The following is a 27,260-nucleotide window of genomic DNA, read 5'->3' as shown; positions in this document are numbered from 1 at the left end:
GTTATTGTCGGCAAATAGCAATATGATATTGATTGCTTATCAAAAATATGTTAATGGTAGTTCCTAAAACGGATCGTGCCCCTGCTGAAAAATGTTATACAATATCTGTGCTAACATGTCTGTCAATTTTTTTTCAGGGCTAGGCTAGCCCTGTAGTCTTCCATGGAGGAGATTTCAGCAACTTGTCTGTAGAGCCGTAGAAGTTCAGTTGCTCACACGGAACTAATCATTTGAGGAAAAGTTTTATATTGTAACTTGATAAACTTTAGTATGCAAGGATGTTGGGAAATGTACAATTAAGAAATAATATGGGGTTTCCCTGATACTGGTTGTTGGAGAACACAGACTGAAACTAACTGTTATTGTAAAAGGACCGACACATGTTTACTCTGAAGTGGAGTAACCGCCCGATCGACAGAACTCAAGTTGGCACCACTTCGGTAAACAAAAGAGCAGTACCTGTTCATTTATGAGGGCGCCCTTCACAGTTGAGCAAGAACCAATGGAAGCTGAAGGGACAGGCAGAATTCATGGCGTTTATCTGCTCTTATAAATGTACCACTTTTTCTGCCATTCACAACCATATAGTTCCACACAGTTTCATCTTTTGAAATAATATTTATTCCGAGTATTACTTGAAAATGCTTTAGGAGCCCTGAAATTAAGACTTTTTTTTCACTTTTATGATGACAATCTAGGAGTCTCCTGGACTAATACATTAAAGACATAACAGATATTCTACAAGCGTTCATAGAATGAAAAACATAAATGTGTTATACAGTCTGTGTTAGAAAACTATTTTCCATTACCATTCTCAAAGATACATAATTAGGTATGGCATGACAATCATGCCGCATGTTTTTTCCATGGGGTGCCTGTCAACATGTCCCTCATCGTGAGGTACATGTTGAGTGAATATACACCACACATGAATAAAATATACAGCAATGGTAAGTGCATATAGGACATGCACATTGCATTTCACATATATTACTTCAATGAATTTTTAAGTTATATTCTCCATGGATATACGATTCATTTCCCTGTCATTGGCCCATACTTTCTGCACAATTAATCTATACCTGAACAAAATGCTACCATGTACACGTTAATATGCATCATTCTTCAATTACCCATAATTCAATATGATTTTTTTATGTATGGATATCATCACTGTAGTACCTTGGTAGACAACATGGCCGCTTTAAAATCCCTGATTATGTCATGGATGAGAAAAAACCTGGCAGGTCATGCATAGTCTGGTGAAAGTTTTCGGTGTCTGAAGGCAAAGAAAGACAATGATGCTATTCTTCTGGATTTTCTTGGCAAGAAAAAGTTAGGCACTTAAAGTTTTTTTTTTTCCATATTTTCAGCAAGCACACTTTCTCCCTTACTGTTAGTACTCAAAATGCTAAGTTATGGCAAGATTGCATTATGGCATAGAAAAGAAAAATATTGAACGTCATTTGTCACCTATTCAAAAAATATGAGATCACTGTCTCTGTGCTGTGCATGAAATTATGCATGATTTTGTGACATTTTTGAGAAAAAGATGTCAAATTATGCATGATTTTGCGACAATTTTGAGGAAAAGATGTCAAATTATGCATGATTTGCAGCATTTTGCAAAAAAAAAGACATCAAATTTTCTGTGATAGCAGTGGCAATCCTGAGCAGTACAAGTGACCTCTCTATGACCCAGGTGTCAAGTTTAAATGGTGAACAGAAAAAAAATTCATGAAAATACAATGTTCTTTTCATTTTCAGTATAAGAAAAACACACTAACACAGTGAACTGCATCAGGATCCTGTGAAATGCAATGGTATCGTAACAGTGGCAGGTACATGCACTTTGCACGTGAAGCAATCCTAGTTTTCTATGGATGACATAAATACAGTTTCATATTCTTCTTCTTCTTCTTAAAGCCCCCACTAGCTGTAACTCTTGAGATTTGTTGACTGAAAAATATCTTTATATTCTCCTCTGATTTTCTCTGAATTTCACCCTTTGAAGAGGTATGGGCTTCTACTGCATTAGGAAACCCTTCCTTTGTGAAACATTTGACAAGTAAATTCAAATTTTTACAGTCATTTTGATTTCCCGCCATTTTCAAAAAAAGGTAATATTACAAAGGAAACAGAACATACAATGTCACAGTTGAAAACATTCACCCCTATGCATGACATTAGACTACTCTGTGCAGTTTATGGGAAGATTTCAGTGCAGATATGCAAAGTATCCACTGTTTTTGCTTTTTTGCATGGGGCTGCGATTTAATGTTTGGGCAAACATTTAATCGCAGTGTAATCTTTATCTTGTTCAAAATTGCATATAGAGTCCCATAGGGTAGTTAATAATATGTGTATACACACACCTAAATTAGTACATTCTCGCAAACTTATTTTAGCTTGAAAGTAAAATCATAAAAATAATGCTAAAAGATACAGCTAGTGGGGCTTTAAAGTATGTTTGAATGCGAAGATTGGCCTTGTTGAAAAATGCTTTGCATGCGATATGAATTGTCATTGTTGACAAACAAATTCTAGATTGTACTGAAGTTCTGGTGTGAGTAGTAACATTGGACAATATACACAAAGAGGTTATACCCACCATATGAACACTGGGAACTGTGAAATAATTTTGGAGCAGAACAAGAAACATTATTCTATGGACAAAACAAAAAGACTGAGAAATTGTTTTCTTGATTTTGTAGGATGATGGCCATATTTTTTCCTGATTGAGAAAGAATGCTGAAGAATGTCTTGTGAGATACTTCATCCGATCATGTTTTGCAATTTAAACTTCAAACTGGTTACTTGAGGTATATAATTCAAAAATGTGTCACTGTATCTGGGATACACAATATCAAGAACAACTTTTTGGGGTTCCTGAATATTAAGCTACCCTATATTTTTATCATACTATAGCTTTTTTAGAGTGTTACTTATCCTCTTTTCAACACTGGTTTCTTTTTTTTTTGAGGTACATGTCCACATGATCTCATCACGGTAAACTGACAGCTGCTCAAAAAAATAATTCACATAAAAACCAAAAGTCTACACCCTATAACCCCTATTTCAAGTGTACAGGTCTCATATTATCATGGAAAACAATAGGAGTATACTAAATTCTTGCAGTGAAGGGTAAAGAGAGCTATACATGCTTTGGTTGAAAGCTGAAACAGACACAACTTCAGCTCTTCAATCTCTCTACATCATACAACAAACCCTGTCAATTCTTAATTTGTGTATGACTATAACCCTTTTCCTGCCAAGTTCATATTTCACCATCAGGTCAAAGTTGGTTAAAACTAGTGTAGCATATACATGTCCCATACGGTGCATTTTAACAAAGACTTGAAGATTTGAAGGTCCCTGAAGACAGAGATACTGTAAACATGATTTTTACAGACTAAAGCTGCTATAACATACCAAGCCAAGTGGGTGAAAATACATATGATTTTGGCTAAATACCGCTTTTTACTGACTTGGTTGATGGGGAAGTGATACTGTCTGGCAGGAAAAGGGTTAAAGCAAAGGATTACTGGCTATAGCACTACAAGTACATTGAAGAAGTTACTGTCATAGGAAACTTTGTAATGTAACTTATTAATTCATGGTGTCATCTTGTCATCTTTGAAGGCACCAACGGTGACAAGTCTGCCATTTATGAATTTTTCTGTGGAATTTTCAAAGTTACCTGTGGAAATAAACAACAAATAGGAATTTACCAAAAACAAGTAAACAGCCAACAAACAAACTACTGGAACATAATTCTTAATTCTTTTTTGACAGTGTACACTTATACAAATGTAATCCATTCTTATACACGCACTATCCAGAACAATATTATGATAATGTGTGCAAAAAAATTCAGTGATGTTGATTGCAGTTTCAAGGCACCCAAAGCACTGTACACATCTGTGGACATTTAGTTTGAACAGTTTCAAGGGACCCATTGGATAATGCCAGAGTTTGTCTTGTGCTGAGTACATGCATGTTTCACAGGCTTTCAGATGCACATTCTTGGTTACACTTAATTAACTAGGCTTTCAAATAAGAAGAAATACTGTTTCGACTTTGTTTGAATGTAGCCATGACAAAATTCATTTTATGTCCTGGCAATAAAAATGTTAGAACTTAAACAATAAGGTTATTACGAAAAATACCACATGCGTTCCAACAAAAGTATCGTGTACTCATACTTTCCACAACACTGCTAATGTCCTGCAATATACTTTTCAGCATTTTCACAATGATCTAATACTGATAATTTCTGTTTATAAATGGTGTTCTGATTTCAAATAAGATTCACTTTCAACATTTATGAGTTAGCAATCCTGTACAATTTTCTTGTATCACGGCAAAGCAACCATCTATTGTAAGTTCTAAAATATTCTATCAATTTGAACAGAAAATATCAAAATTTACTTGCTAAATCAAATTTTAAATAGAAAGTTAGGCCAAAAAATATTTGTTTCTGGTCCTTGACATTCAGCAAAAGTGATACGGCAACATGGTTTTCTTTTTTTTCCCTTTTTTTCCTCTTTTCCGTATTCCTAACAACGCTGGTTTGGTACTATTGATGCAACAGTAATGTGTTTTATCACTGGCTGCATAATACTATAGAAATAACGGGCGACGTGCTGACCATTAACTTTATTTATGGGCAAGGGCGAGAGGAAAGCCCCAGAAACTGAGCAATACGGGACGCACTGTCACGCACGCTGTAAAAAATTGGCAAATCCGGAGATGTTTTCAGAAAAAAGTATCCAACTTGACCTACAAGTGCTCCATTTTATTTGTGATTGATTTTGATTTACGTTTAAGCTGTAAAGTTACGATACTTTGAGTTGTGTATCTTATTATTCATATTCACGGGGGCACATAAACAAACCTGTATTACTGTGTATTTGTGGTCAGTCACGTGGTTCAGCTCGACCAATCAAAATGCGACGGGCAGGGCATGGTAATATAATTCCGTTTTCTTTTCAGTATTTTTGGACATGCAAACAGGGATATCAAGGATAGCTGTACTGATGAGTATGTAACACCCCACACCAAAATAAAAAGCCATGATGGGCAGGTTCTGAAATGATGCTAGCGGGAGGTCAGACGTAGTCAAAACAACACCACTCAATCCGCACACCACATCATGTCTACCTTACAAGTTTGTTGAACACGTCTGTTGCGAATAGACGTGTTCCACAAACCTGTAAGTTCATTTCTGGTTTCTTATAGGAATTTACAGTATCGACCTTTCAATACATTGCATTGTTCAATTTCCCTACTCAACTTCATTGCTGTTTTCAGCTATTTCATTTTTGTTTGTTCCTTCTTTACAGTAGTCACATTTCTACCATAGACTTTACATGCTACCAAAACATTTCTACAGTGCCTAATATACGCTAAATATCTGCGTATTTGTTATCGTATTCATTGACCAACTAGAACAAAATGTAATTTTCGTTCCCTTTTTTTCCATTGTGTCTGTATAGCCTCTGATGTAGGTCGTCTGTGTACGTCCGAAATGTTAGGAAGCATAAACATCTATTGTATAGTAGCAGATGGGTATTGTCAACTATTTTTCACACCACATGTATCCATTATCTACAAGTACCCGCTGCAAATTTCACATATGGACTGTGGTTGGACTGACCCACTTGATATTCATCACTAAAATAAAATACTTCAACGAATTACAATTTCATTACAGCAATACAATTTTTAACCAGCACACAATCCATACACATCCCTTCAAAAATTTGTACATGCGAAAGGCGTTATAAACCTGACAGCATATGTCCTGGGCAGTTAGCAGGGTGTGCAGTGCGTGGATATGTGTGGTGTGGTGTTGTTTTAACATCCCGCAAGACAATGTTTCAACTTTTGCAGAGTTGATTTCTTTATGATCGACTCATGTTACCGCTTAGCTGTTAATTGCACCTGACAGTGTTGGCAACACCTCGATTTAGACAATATGTCTAGTTCATCTAATGCCAATGCTTCAAAGCAATTCACTGTAAGCACCTTTTTGCTATATCACATGAACTGTAGCAAAACTACCATTTGCACTTTCCTCTATTGTATTTATAGAACTTACTGTTTTGACTTCAGTGTAAGCTTCCAGTCCGTACTCTCCAAGTTCACGTCCACTTCCAGACATTTTGTATCCGCCAAACGGAGCCTGGGTCGTAAACACGTCATAGCAGTTGACCCTGCAAAAGAAAATTGACCAATGCAAAGTTGAAACCACTCCAATACTTTACATTACTGTACAGGTCAATAACCACAGTTGAGTCAGGGCACCAAAAAACATATAAAATACCGTCAATGACGCTGTACCTTCTCTAATGTGTGGCCAGGTCAGGTAATTGGTTGTTGGCATGGAGTTGTTGGTAAATAGTTGATGATGTAGGGGCATGAGGTGGGATATGGACCCAAAGAACCCAAAAGATGATTAAATACATCAATCAAAAAAATTCTAAGCTACAGTATAAACTGCCTAAAGATAGTTCAATGTGGAAAAAAGTTAAACAATTCAGAAATAAGAATTAACAGTCCAAAATAGTAATGACGCACTTCCTTACTGACCTGAGTGCATGTGAAATACACAACCTGGCATCTGTAAATTAAATGTATACCAAGTGATCATTTCCAGTCACTTTTAACTGTTTTTAATGGATTTTCCAAAGAGTCCTGTGGAAATGATGAAAAACGCTTATCTGGTCTTGTGTTTGTATAACCTCATGGCTGATAATTGTCATAGTATTGAAAAAAAAATGAAAGTGAAGAAATTACTGTTTTTAATAGGCATATTTTCCTGAAATACATGACCGTGTAAAGAATATATGCTAAAGTGTTAAGAGTAAATTTCTTTTCAAAAAATAATTTAATTTGTGACCAAAGGATTTTTATTCTTTGAGTTTACAAATTCAAACATTGCAATTTGTTCAGTCATCTTGTGCAGTGCAAAATTTATAAAATGACTGAAAAACAAAAAAAAATTGGCAGAATTACAGTCTTTGTGATGTAAAATTATGGGTTGACATCACGATAACTGTTAATCTGTTTGAAATACTAATATACTATAATTTAAAAAAGAAAAATTCATGCAGAAACGGTAAATATATTGTCAGCAATGTAGTGTTAATTTTGACTTTACATCAAAATATGCCTTTGCTGGATACCAAATATATAGGGCGAAATATCAGCCATGTTCAGCAAAATCCACACAACAGCATTGATCCTTTTCTAATTTGATTTGATTTGCTTATGTTATCCTTGTATGACAGTCAGTACAATATGGAACTTGAACACAACACAGTGAATAAGTATGCTGTAAATGAAATGGTGTGGCTGCATCCACATGCAGCAATAGGGTGCCTTTGTCCTCACCCTCATTTCCAACCTGTCCCATCCCTGAAAAAATAGTTTGGTCTTATATTTATAATGTTAATAATTTCTGTATTGTTAAAATGTGCGCATCTCAAAACTTTTGATCATAAACATTTTCATTTTTTTATAGCTGACCAATCAGTTAACCTGTTTATTTGAATATTTGCGCATTTTTCCTCAGTATTTGACATTTTTATTCAGTTTGTCATTTACTAAAAGTTTCAATGCTCCATTGTGTGGTCAAGCTTTCCACAAGCATCAAATGTGGTACTTCATATAGGAGGGTCTGCCTCTAGAGGGCGGGCATCATGAACACTCCTGTGTTGTTGGTTAATTCCTCCACGTAAACTTCTGATTGTACTGTAAACATTGAACATGGCCGACGTCCGATTTTCCTGTCTAAAACTTTCACTCATTTTCGTTCATATGACTCTGAAACTCCAGGAAACGATTGGGAAGAAAGGGTTGTCTTGAAATATTGAGGTACTCGCCGATATTTTGCAAAATTAAATGAGGAAAAAATGCAAGGAAAATGCCGACAGGCTTACACAATGACAGTTTTCAGACTCGGAGGCATATGATCATCTCTGCAGATTATGCAACAGGCCCAGATCACGTGAGGCCATGAGGGGATATCCACGCAACTCAGTACCAAACACTAGCGCTCACAGAGTGAGCAGACACAAAGTGAGTACCCCTAACGTCAGCTCAGTAGTCTGTAATAGATTGTAGTCAACTAAGAAACCTTGGAGAAAGGCTTAACACTGTGGCTATGCCGCTAAGTCCCTTTTGATTTTTGTCATAGCTCAAAATCGTTCTCCCACACCTCAACCTGAGCCATGAACACCCCCCCCCCACCAGTTTATGATATGACCCATCACAATGGCATGACGTCAACGGATCTTGACAGACGGAAGTCTGACAGACGGAAGTTCTTGACAGCAGCATATTGGTTTTCAACTCTAATACCTTCTCTGTCTATAAATAGACACGAGAAAACATATAACGGTATTGATCATGTACCAATTTGTATCCACCAAATAGAACCTGAGTACCATAGCAGTTGACCCTAAACAGGCTGACAGATGAATAATTGAGTGTCCCCCTGTGGCTTATATTGTATTATCACATGTATAGGACAAGTTTGTCAACTTATGAACTAAGAGGGATTTATACTAGAGCTGTCGTCATAGCAACGAATCCCAATGCATCATGAGTTTCTGTAGTATTAGGACTTTTTATGTGCTGAGCAAGCAGGGCTACTGAACATAAACAAAATATGAAAGTATTTTTGCTCATGATTGCATGTCTGAGACAAAAAAACTTGTGCATTTTGAACATATCAAGAAAACTGTTTTCAAGTTAATAACAATAGCGTATATACTTGGCAAAGTGGGCATTCTTATTTTCCTCTTGGTTACTGATATATTTGACCAATTTACATGATGTTGAACAGCTATCTGCCATAGTGCATTGATTGTAATACCATACATTGAACTTACATATTGATATTAACATTCTTACATATTATACACCAACAACTCATCGTGGACAATAAAACATTGAGGTTATGACAGCGTCTTTGTATATCAGAATAAAGATTACTTGACATTGAGAGAAACACTGTGGTGGTGGATTCTGAAGAGAAAGCGTAATTTTTACCAAACAGTTCCAGCTCTGACGCCATTTGCAATCATGATTGCCTTGTTGATGTCTGTGGTGTGAACAGCAGCAGCCAGGCCGTAAGTTGTCGTGTTGGCACGCTTAATCACTTCATTTATGTCCTTAAATTTCATGATCTGCATCACTGGCCCAAAGATCTGGAAGGAAAATGTAGACAAGAGTTCAAATGGCAAGATTGTAACGATTGTTGGCCATGGAGAAAGAATAAGGCAACTGAAAGGCAGACTGACTGCCTTCTTAAAAATTACACCATCAGACTGTTTAAAGCAAGTTTTTTGAAATTTTTCATGGGGATATGAAGATTTTATCACTTTCAAAAACGTTTCTGTCCACTGAGGAAACCATTTTAAATTTCTAAAATTTGAGATAATTTTTTTTCTCTCATCCAAAAATTGCACAACCTTTGTGACTCATCAATTGACTATCATCCAATTGACATTATCCTTACGTACAAAACCATCAAACACTTGAAGTCAACGGTTTCTGTCTACTCAAACAGTTTCGTAAGTTTTCTCATCCATATACAATATTCACAGGTTACCTACAAACTAAATTTGAATGCATCACACTGTGAAGACTTGATTAAATGCTTATGAAGAAAAGTACAGAGCATGGCAACTACTCCAGTATTGAACATGGTAGCACAAATTTGCGATGACATTTTGAGATAAATTATTAATCCTGTTTGAAAGCCATCAGTGATTTCTTTCTTACCTCTTCCTTGGCAATGCGCATATTATCTTGTACATCAGCAAAGACAGTGGGCTCAATGAAGTACCCCTTATCACCATAGCGATTGCCACCGATCAACAACTTGGCTCCTTCCTTCTTGCCGCTGTCAATCAAGTGCAGGATCTTGTTCATTTGTTCTTCATCCACCTACAACACAAACCAACCAACTCTAGTGTAATGATTTGAATTATGACTGAAATTAACTAAGTAGCCACAGAGGATGCAAACTGAGTGAGGTACAGTTCTTGTCTCTTTTATCCCTATTTCTTTGTTGGTATCGAAAATTATGGAAATGAACCAGATTTAATCCTGGAAAGATTAAAGAAACACCTCTGTCCACATTCTTGCTGAAAATCAATCTTTAGGGTGGTGTATGTGCCTTCAAAGTGAAAGATTTGAACTTTTGTTCAAACTTTCTTCAAGGGAACCTTCAACCAATCTCATTCAAATTCATGAATAAAGATCAGGAATCACCATCCAATTTGGTTCTAGAGAAACAAATTATATCACATTTACTGACAAGTTAAATTTGAAGCGGCCGCCATCCTGTGTTGACTCCATGATGGAATAAAAAATTTTTGATTTTCAAAGCTAAAAAGTAAGATAGTGAAATATTGATTCACATCAAGAGCTTTAAAATGAGCCCCAACATATGGTAGACCAAGAAAGTATATAATTGCAAAAATTTGAGTGTCCAAATATCTGTTCCGAAGGCATGTTCTACCTTACAACAAGAAAAGCACGCAAACTTGAATTTATTGCAAATAGGCAGAATGCTTGAATGGCAGGCAGGCAGGAAAATAACGCATACAATGTAATTATACAGACATGTGGTCAGTTCGAATATCTTGGTTTTTCTCTCGCAATATTCTCAGTTATTTTATCGTGTTTCAGCCTGGCCAACCACAAAATTCTTAAAGAGCGCCCTCAGTGGCAGCGTTTGGCATCACCTTTTGACCACTCAGATCTCCCCCATCGAACTCGGCGCAAACATTATACTTTAAAACTTTCCCTGTTGGCTTTTGATCATAAAATATGCAGGTATTAGTTACTTGATCAAATTCAAAGATTTACTTTGCGAGAAATTTATTTCAAAGAACAGGACTTTCACATCACTAAAAAGATTTCAGCATAGATCTAGTCAGACAAACAACAAATGTGCTCCTGTCATTATGTTAGTAGGATTATAAGCAAAGTTGCCACTAAAATGGTGATTAATAATTCAAGCTACTAAAAGGAAATGTTTGGACACATTTAAGATAGTATGTGCCTTGAAAGTGAAAGATTTAAACTTTTGCTCAAACTTTCCATAAGGAATTATTTGACCACTCTCTTTCAAAACAAGAAAAAAAACAAATAGCCCAAGATTTATCAATATTTAAAATTCAAATGGCCTCCATCTGTGTGTTAGCTCTATGGAGAAAACAAAAAAATTTAATTTCGAAAATCTAAGCTGGTGAAAGTTTTCTTTCACCAAGAGCTTCAAAATGAACCCCCACAAGTGGTATAGCAGAAAAGTTTGAGAGTCTGAATATCTGTCCCCGAGGCACGTTCTACCTTAAAACTGATTAAGTGTTGTTTCTAAATGTCATCTCACCTGGGGCCCTTGCTCATTGCTGTCATCAAAAGGATTGCCAATAGTACGCTTCTTGGCCCTCTCTACACTTCTCTCAACAAATTCATCGTAGACACTTTCGTGTACAAATGTTCGTGACCCGGCGCAGCAACACTGACCCTGATTGAAGAAGAGCCCAAAGTGACTCTGTTCCACAGCATCGTGCACTGCAATGAGACGACAAATTGACTGATTTTAATTGATTCAACTGAACTTAATGAACATTTAACATACCTTTTGACCAAAGTCCTGCCAAAGCAGTCACCAGGAAATGACATTGATTTTCAGAATGAGAAGAAGCTTGCATGGAGGGCCCTGATCCTGCCAAGTCAAGTGAAATTCAACAAGTCATCGTTGATGACACAGTCCCCACTTGTTAATGGGTACTTTGATTACAGGTCCTCAGAGAGGATAGAGTCCTCTTCATTAAATCTGTGATAAAAATACTTTTGAAAAAATTCGCTGGATACATGTCTGAGTTATCGTTCAGGACATAAAAAAATCGTAATAAAATGGCCACACGGCGACCATATTGGATTGTATCACAAAACAAATTAACGTGCATATGTATGACATTAATCAATCTCCTAGCTTGTACCAACTTTTAATAAATTTGCTTGATACATGTCTGAGTTATGGTTCCAGACATGAAAAAAACGTAACAAAATGGCCACACCGCAGCCATATTGGATCGTATCACAAAACAAATCAATGTGCATGTGTATGACATAGGTCAATGTCCTTGTACCAACTTTGAATAAAGTCGGTTGAGATATGCCAGAGTTATGGCCCTGTTCATGAAAAAATCATGACAAAATGGACGCACGGCGGCCATATTGGATCGTATCATAAAACAAATTGATGTGCATAGCTATGATATTGGTCAATGTCCTTGTACCAAATTTGAATAAAATCGGTTGAAACATGCCTGAGTAATGGCTCTGTACATGAAAAAATCGTAATGAAATGGCCGCTTGGCAGCCATATTGGATCATATCACAAAACAAATACATGTGCATATGTATGACATAGGTCAATGTCCTTGTACCAACTTTGGATAAAATCGGTTGAGATATGCCTGAGTTATGGCTCTGTACATGAAAAAAATCGTAACAAAATGGCCGCACGGCGGCTATATTGGATTGTATCACAAAACAAATTGACGTGCATATGTATGACATTGGTCAATGTCCTTGTACCAACTTTGAATAAAATCGGTTGAAAGTTGCCTGAGTAATGGCTCTGTACATGAAAAAAATCGTAATAAAAATGGCCGCACGGCGGCCATATTGGATTGTATCACAAAACAAATTGACGTGCATATGTATGACATAGGTCAATGTCCTTGTACCAAGTTTGAATAAAATCAGTTGAGATATGCCTGAGTTATGGCTCTGTACATGAAAAAAATTGTAACAAAATGGCCTCATGGCAGCCATATTGGATCGTATCACAAAACAAATTGACGTGCATATCTATGACATGGGTCAATGTCCTTGTACCAACTTTGAATAAAATCGGTTGAAACATACCTGAGTTACGGCTCTGTACATGAAAAAATCATAATAAAATGGCCGCCTGGCAGCCATATTGGATCGTATCACAAAACAAATTAACGTGCATCTGTATTACATATGAAGTAATCCTTGTACCAAGTTTGAATGAAATCGCTCCAGGCATCTCTGAGATATCTGCGTGAACGGACGGACGCACGCACGCACGGACGCACACACGGACGCACGGACACACGCACGGACATGACCAAACCTATAAGTCCCCCCGGACGGTGTCCGTGGGGACTAATAATGTCACACTAGCCCGTCAATTCCAGAGAAATATTGTTTAGGAGGTTTCAAGAGCAAATGAGAGCACAAGAATGTAACAATCATTCTTAAGTACAATGTCACATTCTTGTACAGTGTATGAGACTTCGTTAGACATGCATAAAATAGGTTTTGGCTGCAGTATTCATGCTTACAAGTGACTTGGCTGGATATAGGAGGACTGGCCTGGTAGGCAAAGGATTTTATAAAGTTGATAACATTCAAGATATACACTGTAGCCTGTTTGATAAACTTTTCTTTCTGTGTCAGCAGTGTACAAAAAAGATTTCCAATTCATCTAGTGACAACTTAGCAACAAAGATGCATGAAGTTCATGATGCTCAGAAGTAGCAACAACTTTCTTACTGAGTAATCAATTTTTTGCTTCATTGTTTCACGTCTGTCACAACTTAGTCTGGTTAAAGTTGGGAAAGGTGACAGACTGAAAGCAATCTGCAGAAATAAATGTAATCTTAAAGTTTGTAAAAATAGCTAAACCACACCCCTGCCAGTTACACACATTCAAGATAAAACAATTGACACAGTAAAAAGTACAGATTTTTTTGTTGACACTTGTTATGAATATATTAAATGACACCTTTGAAATTGCAGGGCTCAAACTTAACGGTTACCCGTTTTCCCAAGGAGAGTAAAACCTGACGTTGAGTGAGTAAAACTAACACTTTCCTATTCGGGCAAGTGACAGACTTTGAGCATAATCACATGTTTTGCAAATAAAAGACTCAAGAAATTTTGTTAAACAATGTTCACTGTTATCGACTTTCAAGTCACGGAAGCAGGGATTACACAGACAAGCTCATAACTAATCCGCGAGACGTCGACATTCAGCGATTCACAGTGGTATCCAGCTGATGTCTTTCCTCCCACAGGAAATCTGGTAACCTCATTAATGTAAAACTTGCACTTGCCACAACTGACTCCAAAGACACTCGATATGCTGATGTCAATCTATTGATAGGCCTGCCCTTCACCTCTATGACCCCAACCTTGCACTGGAATATTGGTGGACGAGTGGACAGAGATCACTAAAACCAACACTTATGGATTGTGACAATTGACATGAACATTGATAGAAACAAAACAATAAATGTTATCAGCCAAAATATTGGGACAAGCAGGTTTACTCATTGGGCAGGTAAAATTTCTGGATAGGGCAAGTAGGTAAAAAAAGATCAAAAGAATTGTGTCATGGCAGATGACCTCATGTTTTGAGACAAAAGAATATTTTCAAACTCACTGTCTGCATCACTGAAGATAATGTTTGGACTTTTGCCTCCCAATTCTAAAGTGACCTTCTTCAAATTGCTTTTCCCGGCTGCTTGCTGGATGATGTGTCCAACCTAAAATTTCAACAAAAAAAATCTGTTCACTTTCCGACTCACTCAGATTTAAACATACTGCATGCTTGTTGCTGGCTGGCTGCACTGCATGTCATTGGAATACTAAACTGTGCTTAAAGTATAACGTAAACAAGTCATTGTTGATGACACAGTCCCCACTTGTTAATGGGTACTTTGATTTACAAGTTCTTGACACAGTTTTGATGCAGTGATCAGATACCAGACTATGATCAATCTCTGCATGTCTTCTGACAATAAATGGCAACTAAAAGTGTTTCACACTGGCAATGAATCAATGCAGCCTTGTTTGGCAAGACTGAAGTATTCAATGAACAGTTATAAAGATAAACCACCTGGGTCCATACACTCAAAGTCACATCAAGTTCAAAGACAATGACGACATTTTCAGCAATTTTAAGGTCCAGAATGCTATTTTCCAGATATCATGTTTACAATATCACAACTAAATATATAATCACGTTGTTGTTTTTGAAAATTGTGGATGGGTTATCAATTTTCAAGGACTTTCAAGGATGTTTTAAAAATTCAAGCACTTCCCCAGAGCATACACATCCTGTTAATGGTAATCCTACAGGGTCCAGTGGGTTAAAAAAGTTATGGGATGGTCGATAAAGAAACACTGGTATTCTTATAAAGTAGGTTGGGTCCACTTTTCTTCAGGTATGCTTTAATAGTACACAGAACTAAAGTGTACATACAGGTACACTTCAGGTATGCTTTAATAGTACACAGAACTAAAGTGTACATACAGGTAGAGTTGAAGTCCGAAAAGTTTGCGACAGATAGAGCAAGTGATTACACGTTAAACATTTTGTGACATAAATATACCTCCGTAGAACCAGTGAATGCAACTTTCTCCACATCCATGTGTTCAGCGATGGCGGCACCAGCTGTGGGGCCATATCCAGGAATCATATTGACGACACCAGGTGGGAAACCAGCCTGAAATCAGCAAAGAAATTCATGAGGCAGGCTTAAACTACAGATACTATAGCAATTACATAAAAAGTTTAAAATGTCAAAATCGTTCTGGTTCCTATGCCCAGTGACACACATATCAGAATGTGATACGTGGAATTAATAACTCCTATAGACCATACATGTACATGTACACAGAAGTATACTGTACGTCCAAGGATGAATAATTAGACCTTTGGAAGGAAATTGGTCAGAATGGCACTTTGGCTACACAGATCAATTGTTGTTCTTTATTTGGCAAGCTTGTTCAAAACACAAAGTATCCCTGTACACACAGATCTTCCTTGCATTTTATGTTCATCCAATCTGATAATAACAAAAGTGCTCGAGTAATTTAACTTTTTATAACAAAGAGTTTGCTGAAGTGATGGGCTCAAGTCATCCAATGATTTGTGTTATATGACTAGATTTGAACCAGTCAAATTATCTGTCAATCAAATCTAAATCTTCATATTATAACTTGTTGTTGCATTAGTAATATGTGCAACAAGGCTGCTCTGAGACTCGTCATAATGCCTCTTTGCTTTTCAAACAGAATGGTGGCATCAAACACACACAGCTCAATCAAACTTTTCTCATCCATTGGCTGTATGCGGCTCCGTGCTTTTATATGAGCAAACACCAAAGACAGTGGAATTATATGATTCGTAATTAAACGTTTTAACTGACAAATACCTCTTTTATCAAATTTGCCACATACAGAGCTGTAAGAGGTGTCTGTTCTGCTGGTTTCATGACAATGGTATTACCAGTTGCCAGGGCTGGTCCCAACTTCCAACACAGCATCAACAACGGAAAGTTCCACTGTGGGAATATACGGTATGCAAAGAAAGGAGAATTAACAGAAAAGATCCGTTGGTGAAAATGGAGAAATAGTTTAAATATCAATAAGCTAAGAGAAATGGAAGGTAACCTATGTTGTATTGGTTTGTACATCAAACCTACCATGCAAATCTACCTGGCAAGGAATTAAGCACGAAAGTCATTTGACCATGTTGGAAACCTCTGATAACAGTGATTGGACAACTTAAACATGACAAGTTACAATGTTTTCATGACATTCCATGACAAAACATGAGTTCTAATAAAGCATTCACACTAACATCCATACATCCTAGCACATGCCCCGTGTACCGGCCCGGTATACACAAATTTACAAAGCATGTAATATTACATGCCTTCGACAATTGTGGAAATCTGTAATGCTTTGAACTCAAAATATTCTTCTCTCTCAAATATACCTGGTGTTGGAACTGTATCAAATATGGATGCAATACTTACCGGTATAATTTGCCCACACACACCTACAGGTTCATGACGGGTGTAGCAAAAATAGTCCCCATCTGAGAAACGGATGAAAAGTTATGATACAATTGTTTATGTATAAGGTACCATCTCATATTGTCGCATAAGTTCAAAAAGCAAAATTTATTTGTTTATAGGGGGAGGGGGTTTGACCTCCATTCAATTAGTAAACTTCACTTTCGCACTTTTATTTTTTTGTTATAAGTGCTCTTTACATTGTGTGTAAAAATTAACAAACACTGCACACTTGTATGAACAAATTTTGCTGTAACTTAGTATTTCCAACCCGTTCGTGATATACTGATGTCGGTTAGTACTCAAATTTGATCGATTACTTGACGATGTAATGTGGTCAAGGGAAAGATATTCTTCAGTAGCTAAATAGCAAAATGCTACATTGTACTCTCAGGCAGGCATCAACATTTCGCACATTTGAACTTTCATTTAGGGGGAGGGGGAGGGAGTTTTGATATAAACCAAGGAATTTCGTTTCTTGAACTTATGCAACAATCTGAGACTGTCCCTAAGAAGTACAAAGTATACATGCTACAACAGAAATCACTGCATCTAGCCAGAAACAGTTTAAATTTAACTTGAAATTCCACAATTATCGGTTGCTTTACGACCAGGATGAGACTCGTACTGAGCCAGCCATAAAAAGACACTCCCTTATATCTTGGTCCACATTTAATTTGTATATACTCACTCAAAGTTTTGGGAAAATTCACCTTATTGATCTGATGCTGCTTTGAGCTGTGTTTACAGTTTGGCTTGCACACTCATTTTGTCATGAAGATTATTATGTGAGTTGATGATTCATTCTCAGAATTTTCAAAGTTCATGGAACAGAAAACTAATCAAAAGGCTACCTTTGACTGTAATTCGATCATTACTTTTATGCACATGTCAGATTTCATAAGTAATCACAATCCATATTACAGACTATCACTTCTGGAATTAAAATATTTCATGTTTTGAGGTAAAACTAAGAAGTCACAAATACAAGTCACAATTCAAATATGATCCTTACCAATTGGAATTGTTTTGCCGTGAATCTTATCAGTCCAACCAGCGTAATACCTGTAAAGAAAACAAACAATTATTGAAAGAAGAAAATGTGTGTCCCAATCTTGTCTTTTTGCTCTCAATGTACTCACCAGTGAGCATACAATACAAACCATACACTCAACACAAACCATATAAGTCTGTTGTTACATCAGTTACATAGGTTTTCGACAGGTTTTCGTACAGTCGCAATATCAAAGCACCTTTCACAAAATCAAATAGATTTATCATCTTGTACATGAAAATCAATTGCATGAATATGGGAACATTTATTCTTAAATACTAAAGATTACATTCAGCTATTGATAACTATTCTGAACTTGGGCTCGTTTTGAACTTGAATGTCTCGTATCTTTGGTGATGTCATGAGCACAAACAAGATTTACACAAAATTCAACTTTGTGAAAAAAGGTATTGATTTCATTCTCTTTTGTATCTTCAAACTATGGCACATTTCATCTTACCTCAGACATTTAATTGACAGGCTTAGATCAGCAGCATGGGCAACATGAAATGGTTTACCATTATCGAGTGTTTCCAGACTCTGAAAAAAAACAATAAAACAATATTGTTTTCCTCTGTCATAATCTGAAGTGCTCTTTGTGTTTATATTCTGATAAAAAGTACTGCATGAAATTTAAACGAATTTCTGCTAAATATTTACGCTACAATAACCACACAGTTTGAGCAAACAAAACTTACTAGATATCACAGTATACTAATCTTTCAAACTATAAAAAAGAGCAAGTGTATAAAGCATAAATGACATATGACAGAGATGCCTTAAGCCACTTCTGAACCGAACTGTGGAACATTACTGGTGTAATTGTCTTTGAAATTTGTGCTATGAAAGTAAAAATTTCATGTAAATACTAGCGAGTAAAATCATAGTGCTGATATTTTCACAAACTTGTTTCATCCTGGAAACTCAATTGTTATATTAGACTTTGACCTGAACCAAAGAAATTGAACATTACAAGCAATCCAATGGCCGACAGAGCTCCGTTGTCTTATAAAAATATAACTATTTGTGACACATGTGCTGATGAAGGTAGACAATTCGTTGACATCTCATTTCAGGATGGCCTGACCAAAAATGGCAAAAAGAGCTGCAAAAATACACAATCTCATATTAAGATTATCCCTAAGAACATGTCAACAAAATATCAAAGCTATCAGATCAGTATTTTTTTTGAGAAACAATTTTTTTGACCAAAAATGGCAAAAATTGTCCCAAAAATACAAAATTGCAGATTTCAACATAATTTCAATATATCACAATAAGATTAATCCCTCGGAACTTGCATACGAGTAGTTTTCGAGAAACAAATTTTTTGACCAAAATTACAAAAATTGCTCCAAAAGTACAAAACTTTAGATTTCATTACAATTTGAATGTATCATATTTTCATCATCCCTATGAACCTGTATACTAAATATCAAAGCTACCATACAGGTGGTTTGGGTGAAAAACATTTTTGACCAAAAATGACAAACATACTAGTAGTATTGGTACCAAAGGTCAACGATGAATGTTAATTCTATCTGTTCAGTGCAGCAAAATTCTACATTGATATTATGACAATGATTTCTACACAGTACAACCAGAAAAAACATAGGGCCAAAGTCCCTGAAGCTACTATAGACATGGATACAAAATTAAGTATTTCCTAACTGTATGAAATTATCTCACTAAGGTCATCCTGAGGACCTGTAAACCAATATTAAAGCTGTCTGACCAGCGGTTTTGAAAAAATAAGCGACCCAACAGTTGACAGAGGTCTGCTGTGTTATGTAGAGAATAACTTTTTGTGACACATGTATTGATGAAGAAGGTGGATATCTTTGATAGCTCATTTCAGGATGGCCTGACCAAAAATGGCAAAATTAGCTGCAAAAATACAAAATTGATGATTTCATCATAATTTCAACATTAAGATAATGCCTTGGAACCTGTCTACCAAATATCAAAGCTATCAGATGAGTAACTTTTGAGAAACAAATATTTTGACCAAAATGGCAAAACTTGACCCAAAAATACAAAAATTGAAGATTTCATTAAATTTCAATATATCACACTAAGACAACCCCTAGGAACCTGTATACCAAATATCAAAGGCATCAGACAAGTAATTTTTGAGAAACACATTTTTTGACCAAAAATGGCAAAAATTGCACCCAAAATACAAAATTGCAGATTTTGTCATATATTCAATATATCATATTTAGTTCATCTGTAGGAATCTGTATACCAAATATCAAAGCTGTCAGACGAGCGATTTTGATGAAATAAAGTTTTGACCAAAAATGACCAAAAAATTCCTTAAAAATACAGATTTGCATATTTCATCAAAATTTGAACAAATCTAAGTTGGCTTATCCCTAGGGACCTGTATACCAAATAACAAAGCTGTCTGACCAGCGGTTATGAAGAAGAAGATTTTTTACCAAAAACGCCTTTTTTGGAGCTAATTTGCATATTTTCAACAATATCAAAAAATACCGTCAAGGACAGTGTGCTCACATTCAGTTTGAATTGGTCCATTCGAGAAATCTTTAAACCAGGAAAAACAAGAATGACAAAAGCAAATAAGGTCTCCAACTTAGGTACTGGAGGTCATTTTTAGGAACATGCATATCAACTTCTATAGCAATGGGACAAGCAGATCCTAAATACATAACCAAATGTCAACAACAAAAAATAGACAGAGAAGGTTTGATAAAAAGAAAAGGTGGGAGTGGGTAAAAAAATGTACAAGGGATCTGGTAAAAAGTAATGCTACCTCATCAATCTTCTAGACCCTACCCCCTCCTGAATATCAAATGTTCCATCCCTTGGTATTACATAACGCCAGATGACAGGAAATGTATTTACAACCTTGGGAAATTTTTAATTAATGCTATGAGTGTTATCATGCTAGTGTAAACAGCACTTAAGTTAGTTACAGATAGTGAAATGCCTTCCACTGTGGGCGGTGATTACAACATCTGGAATTATCCTGGATCCAAATTTCTCATCAGTTCTTGTATGTCTTACATAGAAAAGTTGCAAAAATTGGTCCGCGATGAAAAAATTCACCTCAGCTTTGTTTTCTGGATTAAATTCTTCTACAAATTGATACCAAATATGACAAAATTTTGTTCACAGCCTTCGAAACTGTCTCACAACATATCCTGGGCTGGTGTAGGTAATTTAAGGTCAGAAACTGAGAAAATTACCTAAAATATACAAGTTTGGGGTTTCCAAACGCTTTGAACAGAAAATTTATCTAATAACATCCCTCGGGACTTTTATACCAAATTACAAAGCTATCAAACAAGTAATTTTGAGAACAAGTTTTCTTGACCAAAAATGACAATATTGTCTTAAAAATACAAATTTGTATATTCAGGACAATTTCCACATATCTAACTATTGTCATCTCTGTACGTCTGTGTACCAAATATAAAAGCTGTCTGTCCAGGGGTTTTAAAAAGAAAATACTGTTTAAGATTTTTTGACCAAAAATGACAAAATTGCTCCAAAATAGTAATTTTCCCAATTTTGTCATAATTTCAACAAATTAGAAAAGTAACACCCTCACAAAGATCTAACCCAAATTTGAGAGCGATTGGGCTGGCGGTTTCAGAGAAGAAGAATTTTTACTGAAAATGAGAAAAATTACCAAAAAATTCAGCAAAAATACAAAATTAAAGAGATCTTCACAATATTCATAAAACTGTATTAGGTTCACCTAAGGTACTTGCACACAAATTTTCAAATCAATCAAAACAGCGGTTCTTGAGATATTAATTCTTGACCATTTTCACATTTTGTAAGCTCATTTGCATAATTTTGGCAATGCAGACTTCATTTAAACAAAATCCCATCTATAGCCCAGGATGCATTCACACACCAAATACCAAGCTGAAATGTGCAGCGGTTCGCATGTTTTGATGTTGACGGACATACTGTACGTACGCACATACATACATACCGGTACATACATACATGTACATACACACACATATACATATATCAGACGCCACCGACTTCAGCTTATACGATAACCTCACATTGGTATACCAAATGTGAGCTAAAAATGACCTATATCCAAACTATCAAGCTGTCTGACCAGTACTTTGAAGAAGATTTTTAAAGATTTTTTGACCGAAAATGATAAAAATTGCCTTAATATACAACAAGCGACCTAGCGGCCGCGATATAGCTCCGCTGTGTTTATGTAGAGAATAACTATTTTTTACCCATGTTGATGAGGAAGGTGGAAATCTTTGATAGCTCAATGCAGAGGCCAGAAAAAAGTGGCTAAAATAAGCTGCAAAAATACACAATTGAAGATTTCATCATACTTTGAATATATCACATCGGATCATCCCTAAGAACATGTCAACCAAAGCTATCTAATGAGTAGTTTTTTGAGAATAAAATTTTCTGACCAAAAATGGCAACAATTGCCCCAAAAAATGAAATTGCAGATTTCATCATAATTTTCAAGAGATCAAATTTAGTTCATAACTTCATCTATAGAAACCTGTATACCAAATTTCAAAGCTGTTATACCAGTACTTTTTTTGAGAAACACATTTTTTGACCAAAAATGGGAAAAATTGCCCCAAAAATTCAAAATTGCAGATTTCATCATTATTTTTTAATAAATATCATTTTGGATCATCTATAGAAACCTGTATACCAAATTTCAAAGCTATCGGATGAGTAGTTTTGGAAATACACGTTTTGACCAAAAATGGCAAAAATTGCCCCCAAAATACAAAATTACAGATTTCATCAGAAATTCATTATATATTACTGAACTCATCTGTAGAAACCTGTATACCAAATTTCAAAGCTATCAGACCAGTAATTTTTGAGAAACACATTTTTTGACCAAAAATGGCAAAAATTGCCCCAAAATTACAAAATTGCAGATTTCATCATAATTTCAATAAATATCATTAAGGTGATCTGTAAAAACCTGTATACCAAATTGTAAAGCTATCAGATTAGTAGTTTTGGAAATACACATTTTTTGACCAAAAATGGCAAAAATTGCCCCAAAAATACAAAATTGCAGATTTCATCACAATTTCAATAAATATCATGTAGTTTATCTGTAGGAACCTGTATACCAAATTTCAAAGCTATCAGATAAATAGTTTTGGAAATACACATTTTTTGACCAAAAATGGCAAAAATTGCCCCAAAAATACAAAATTTCAGATTTCATCAGAAATTCAATATATATTACTCACTTTATCTGTAGAAACGTGTATACCAAATTTCAAAACTATCAGACCAGTACTTTTTGAGAAATACATTTTTTGACCAAAATGGCAAAAATTGCCTTAAAAATGCAAATTTGCATATTTCTGCACAATTTGAACAAATCTGGAATAGATCATCCCTAGGGACATATGTACCAAATATCAAAGCTATCTGACTGGTAGTTTTGAAGAAGAAGATTTTTAAAGATTTTTTTACCAAAAATGACAAAAATTGCCTTAAAAATACAAATATGCAAATTTCACCACGATTTGAACAAATCTGACTGAAGTCACCCTAAGTAAACTGCATATCAAATTTCAAAGCAATCGGACAAGCGGTTTCAGAGAAGAAGATTTTTTTACCAAAAACACCAAAAATTGCCCCAAAAATACAAATATGCAAATTTCACCACGATTTGAACAAACTTAAGTGTGGTCACCCCAAGTGAACTGCATATAAAATTTCAAAGCAATTGGACTTGCAGTTTCAGAGGAGAAGGCAATTGTTGACGGACGACGACGACGGACGACGGACGACGGACGACGACGAAAATCAACCTATTTGATAAGCTCCGCGTCGCTGACAGCGAGCTAAAAATTGAATATTTCATCAAATCTGATTCAGGTCATCCCTTGTACCAGGTACTGCAAATATAAAGAAATCGCACTAGCTGTTTTGAAGAAGAAGCTTTGAATGTAAAAAGTTGACAGATGCCGAAGGCTGCATGGTTGCAGAAGTCTGGACGATGGACGACAGACACTGGACGCCGCTACACATCCACCTATCATACATGTGTAAGCTCCGGAGCTCAGCTCACAAAAGCTAGGACTTCAAATGTCATTGTATTTATACATCATCAAGGTGTGACATTATTTGTGATATACATGTGCCCATGGTAACAACTCCTGCATCAAAAGTTACCAGTGTAAGTAAGTATGTCTTACATTTATTTTCACTTGAATTTGCATCAACTATCATCACAGTATGCATGAATGTGGATATATGTATTTATTACAAGTAATGTTCAGTCCGTTTTTAGAGCAATTTCCGATCACACATTTATTATGTTGATATACATTGCTCTTGGCGTCAAATAATAAATTTTGTTATTCTTCCTAATTAATAATTCCATGGGCATTTGTCTCCAACGAAGGCTTCTTACATTTAAATTATTTCATTCATATCATTTGTTGCCAAAGAAAATTTCTGCAGGCAAGCTTGCTCACAGATCTCTGCACACTAATTCACAACTTCATGGCTCAACAGTTGGTGTATATATCAAACACTTACAGCAAGATAATCTCTGTCTCTTTCCATAAGATCTGCTAGCTTATTGATTAAGACTCCGCGATCCGAAGCATCCATAGTTCTCCAGGCTGATCCTAACTGGAATGCCTCTTGAGCCGCAACAACTGCCTTGTCCACATCAGCCTGTTAAAAATAAGCAAGTATAAATACAAATTCACATCTCAACCCCTTGGTCTACCTGTTCACCAAATACTAAGATGGTAGGTGCGGCGGTTTGGGAGTTTTTGAGTTGGGCGGACATACATCCGCACATACTAACATACAGACACCACCGACTCACCATATAAGCTCTTTTTGGTATTTATACATATGCCAAATATGAGCTAAAAAGCAAAACAACTCACAATATAATTTGTATTTTGCCTTTGGCAAAGGTTAACACATGCGTTTTGTTACAAAATATAATTTACGATGAAAGACATTGTAACCTTTATATCCTTTTGAAAATAACATAATTTTAGTGACTTGTCTCCCACTTACACAGTAACTTTTAACAGGGTGATTAAGCATTTGTGGTATGCATATCACGACGTAATCAAACAGTTTTCCATATTTTATATTACCCTATAAGGATCAAGTTCATTGCAATTTAGTAGAGCACTATTCCAATGCTTTAATATTTTGACTGAGCTGACATGTCCCACACAATGTAAATTATACTGCGATGCACTTGACCTTGGAACATCAGTACAAATGCACGATCATTTTCATTTGTCTTGCTTTAGGGCAATTTCTTTGCTAGACCTGGTAGAAATTGTGTCACAGTTGTAGCATGGGTTATCTGTTATCGGTGTTTTTTTTCTGTTTATTTTTTAATGTACATAGAGTAAAGTTTGTATTACTTGACACTGTGTGAGAAAAGCCTTTGGTTGAACAGTTTGTCGACTTTAAATAAAGGCAAACTTAAACAATCATAATAATACATGACTGCTATGTGGATTGACGTTTCTGCAGATTTTGAACAACTTGACCATTTGAGTTATCGTTAATTGGTGTATAAAGGACAGAATACACTTGTAGATGTACACCAAGTCATTGTTATCAAAGTTCCCGCCAATCAACGAAAGCTACCCAAATTAAGGAATTAAAATCATAGTTTTAGAACCATATACACTAACTAACTTGGCTAACTTGTCAAGACAGACAATTAAACTACAGTACAAACCCTGACTTAAAAGTCCCAGCGCCAAGCATCCATTTCAAATCTCTCAAGAATTTGAGAGGCGGAGAATGCTGATGTCAATGAAAGTTTAAAGGTGAAAGCATTAGTGAAACTGCAAGATGCGGCATAAATTATCACATTTATGGTTGTTCAAATGATTTCACTTGTAGACAAACCTTGTAAGGCTAAAAACATAAATTGTGCTGTTCTGATAACATGGTTTTCCAAAAATAGGGTAGGTAGGTTGGCAGGGATTTTTTTTCCAAAAATATTTTTGTTTTAAATATGCATTTTTCAGGGGTTCAGGGCAGTAAAACACTGGCCACAACATTTCCAGAAAAATGTATCATACATATAAAAGGGAAAAAAACCCCTAAAAGACATCCTCACTCAAGCAAACATCAAATGCTAAGTAACAAACGCGTGATTTTACAAGTTAATTCTTTCTTTTTTTTACTTCCATGTTTCCGTAGCTTTAAAAAGTTTAGGGTCAGCAGGTAAAATATACTGCATAGGGTTGGTCAGGTTATCGGAACAGTACAACTTTTTTTGTTCGGCCTAACCACAAAGCTGTCTGCTAATTGGCTGATGCCATTTCTCCCCGGGCATCACTGTCTCACTCTGCTCACTGCCAAACACAATTCTATAGCTAGAAATTTGGTAAGTGTCCCTTCTTTGCAATTATTTTGAGGAACATAACACAGCTGGTGCTGTTCACATCTTGCATCCCCCACTTTCTTGGCAACTGGAGAAGCCACTGCACACAAGTTTATCATTCTGATTAATGGGCACATGTGTTTATTTCCGAGTATTTCCATACCAATATGAAATAGCAGGGTCACCAAAGGTGATGGGAAGATCGACCTACATACAATGACACACATAAAGGACAAATGTTGGGTATATATAAATATTTTTTTCTAAAACCCTCCAACCCCCACTTCCCCAAATCAGATGATTTTCCCCTTTGATGAAAAACACCTTGGAAATATCTGAAGGGACAGGAATTTGACATGGCCTTGGGAAGGAAAAACATGACTTTCACGATCTAATGTTGTCAAGTCACTTACCTTATCTCCCTCGGCAACATCACAGATCTTTTCCCCAGTGGCAGGATTAATAGTTGGGAAAGTTTTCCCACTGACAGAATCATGCCATTCATTGTTGATGAAGATCTGGGAAGATAAAATTGTATAAAAACAACAAAAATGAAATATACTCCCTTTCTATAACTGTTCAAACCTACATATACAGTGTTCTCTTCAGGTAGCTAGAACGCGCCTTGGGGACAGATATTCTGTCGTTAAAACTTCATCGATTCTATATTGAACTACCACTTGTGTGGTTCATTTTAAAGCTCTGGCGCACAAAAAGTTTCCACCGTCATAGTTTTTCGAAAATCGAAAATTGTATTTTTCTCCATAGAGTTTACACAGGGATGCATGGTGGCCATTTTGAATTTCTAATATCTGTAAATCTTGGGTAATTTGATTCCCTAGTACCAAAATTTGCACGGTGACCCCAGATTTTTATTCTTGATTTTGAA

General features: G+C 35.9%; 1 protein-coding gene across 4 annotated transcripts in view; it reads right to left on the bottom strand.

Annotated features, from left to right (window-relative positions):
* Positions 1–598: 598 nt before the first annotated feature.
* Positions 599–27,260, bottom strand: part of LOC139143560 (aldehyde dehydrogenase, mitochondrial-like) — an 80,275-nt gene continuing 53,613 nt past the window's right edge. For 3 of the 4 annotated variants that reach the window (XM_070713992.1, XM_070713991.1, XM_070713994.1), the window contains 13 exons: positions 26,785–26,889; positions 24,535–24,675; positions 18,446–18,525; positions 17,947–17,996; positions 16,893–16,954; positions 16,287–16,415; positions 15,462–15,575; positions 14,510–14,612; positions 11,411–11,595; positions 9,796–9,960; positions 9,061–9,218; positions 6,104–6,218; positions 599–3,700 (listed from right to left, as the gene is read on the bottom strand). In XM_070713992.1, coding sequence (XP_070570093.1) covers positions 3,668–3,700; positions 6,104–6,218; positions 9,061–9,218; positions 9,796–9,960; positions 11,411–11,595; positions 14,510–14,612; positions 15,462–15,575; positions 16,287–16,415; positions 16,893–16,954; positions 17,947–17,996; positions 18,446–18,525; positions 24,535–24,675; positions 26,785–26,889 — 1,440 coding nt within the window. In that variant the 3' untranslated portion in view covers positions 599–3,667. Of the gene's footprint in view, positions 3,701–6,103; positions 6,219–8,361; positions 8,468–9,060; positions 9,219–9,795; positions 9,961–11,410; positions 11,596–14,509; positions 14,613–15,461; positions 15,576–16,286; positions 16,416–16,892; positions 16,955–17,946; positions 17,997–18,445; positions 18,526–24,534; positions 24,676–26,784; positions 26,890–27,260 lie in introns of those variants that run through there. The other variant, XM_070713993.1, reaches the window with a different exon arrangement.

Source organism: Ptychodera flava, chromosome 11, assembly GCF_041260155.1.
Source record: "Ptychodera flava strain L36383 chromosome 11, AS_Pfla_20210202, whole genome shotgun sequence".
NCBI lineage: Eukaryota > Metazoa > Hemichordata > Enteropneusta > Ptychoderidae > Ptychodera > Ptychodera flava.
Note: the sequence above shows the minus strand (reverse complement) of the source record. Positions and strands in the feature narration are given on the sequence as shown.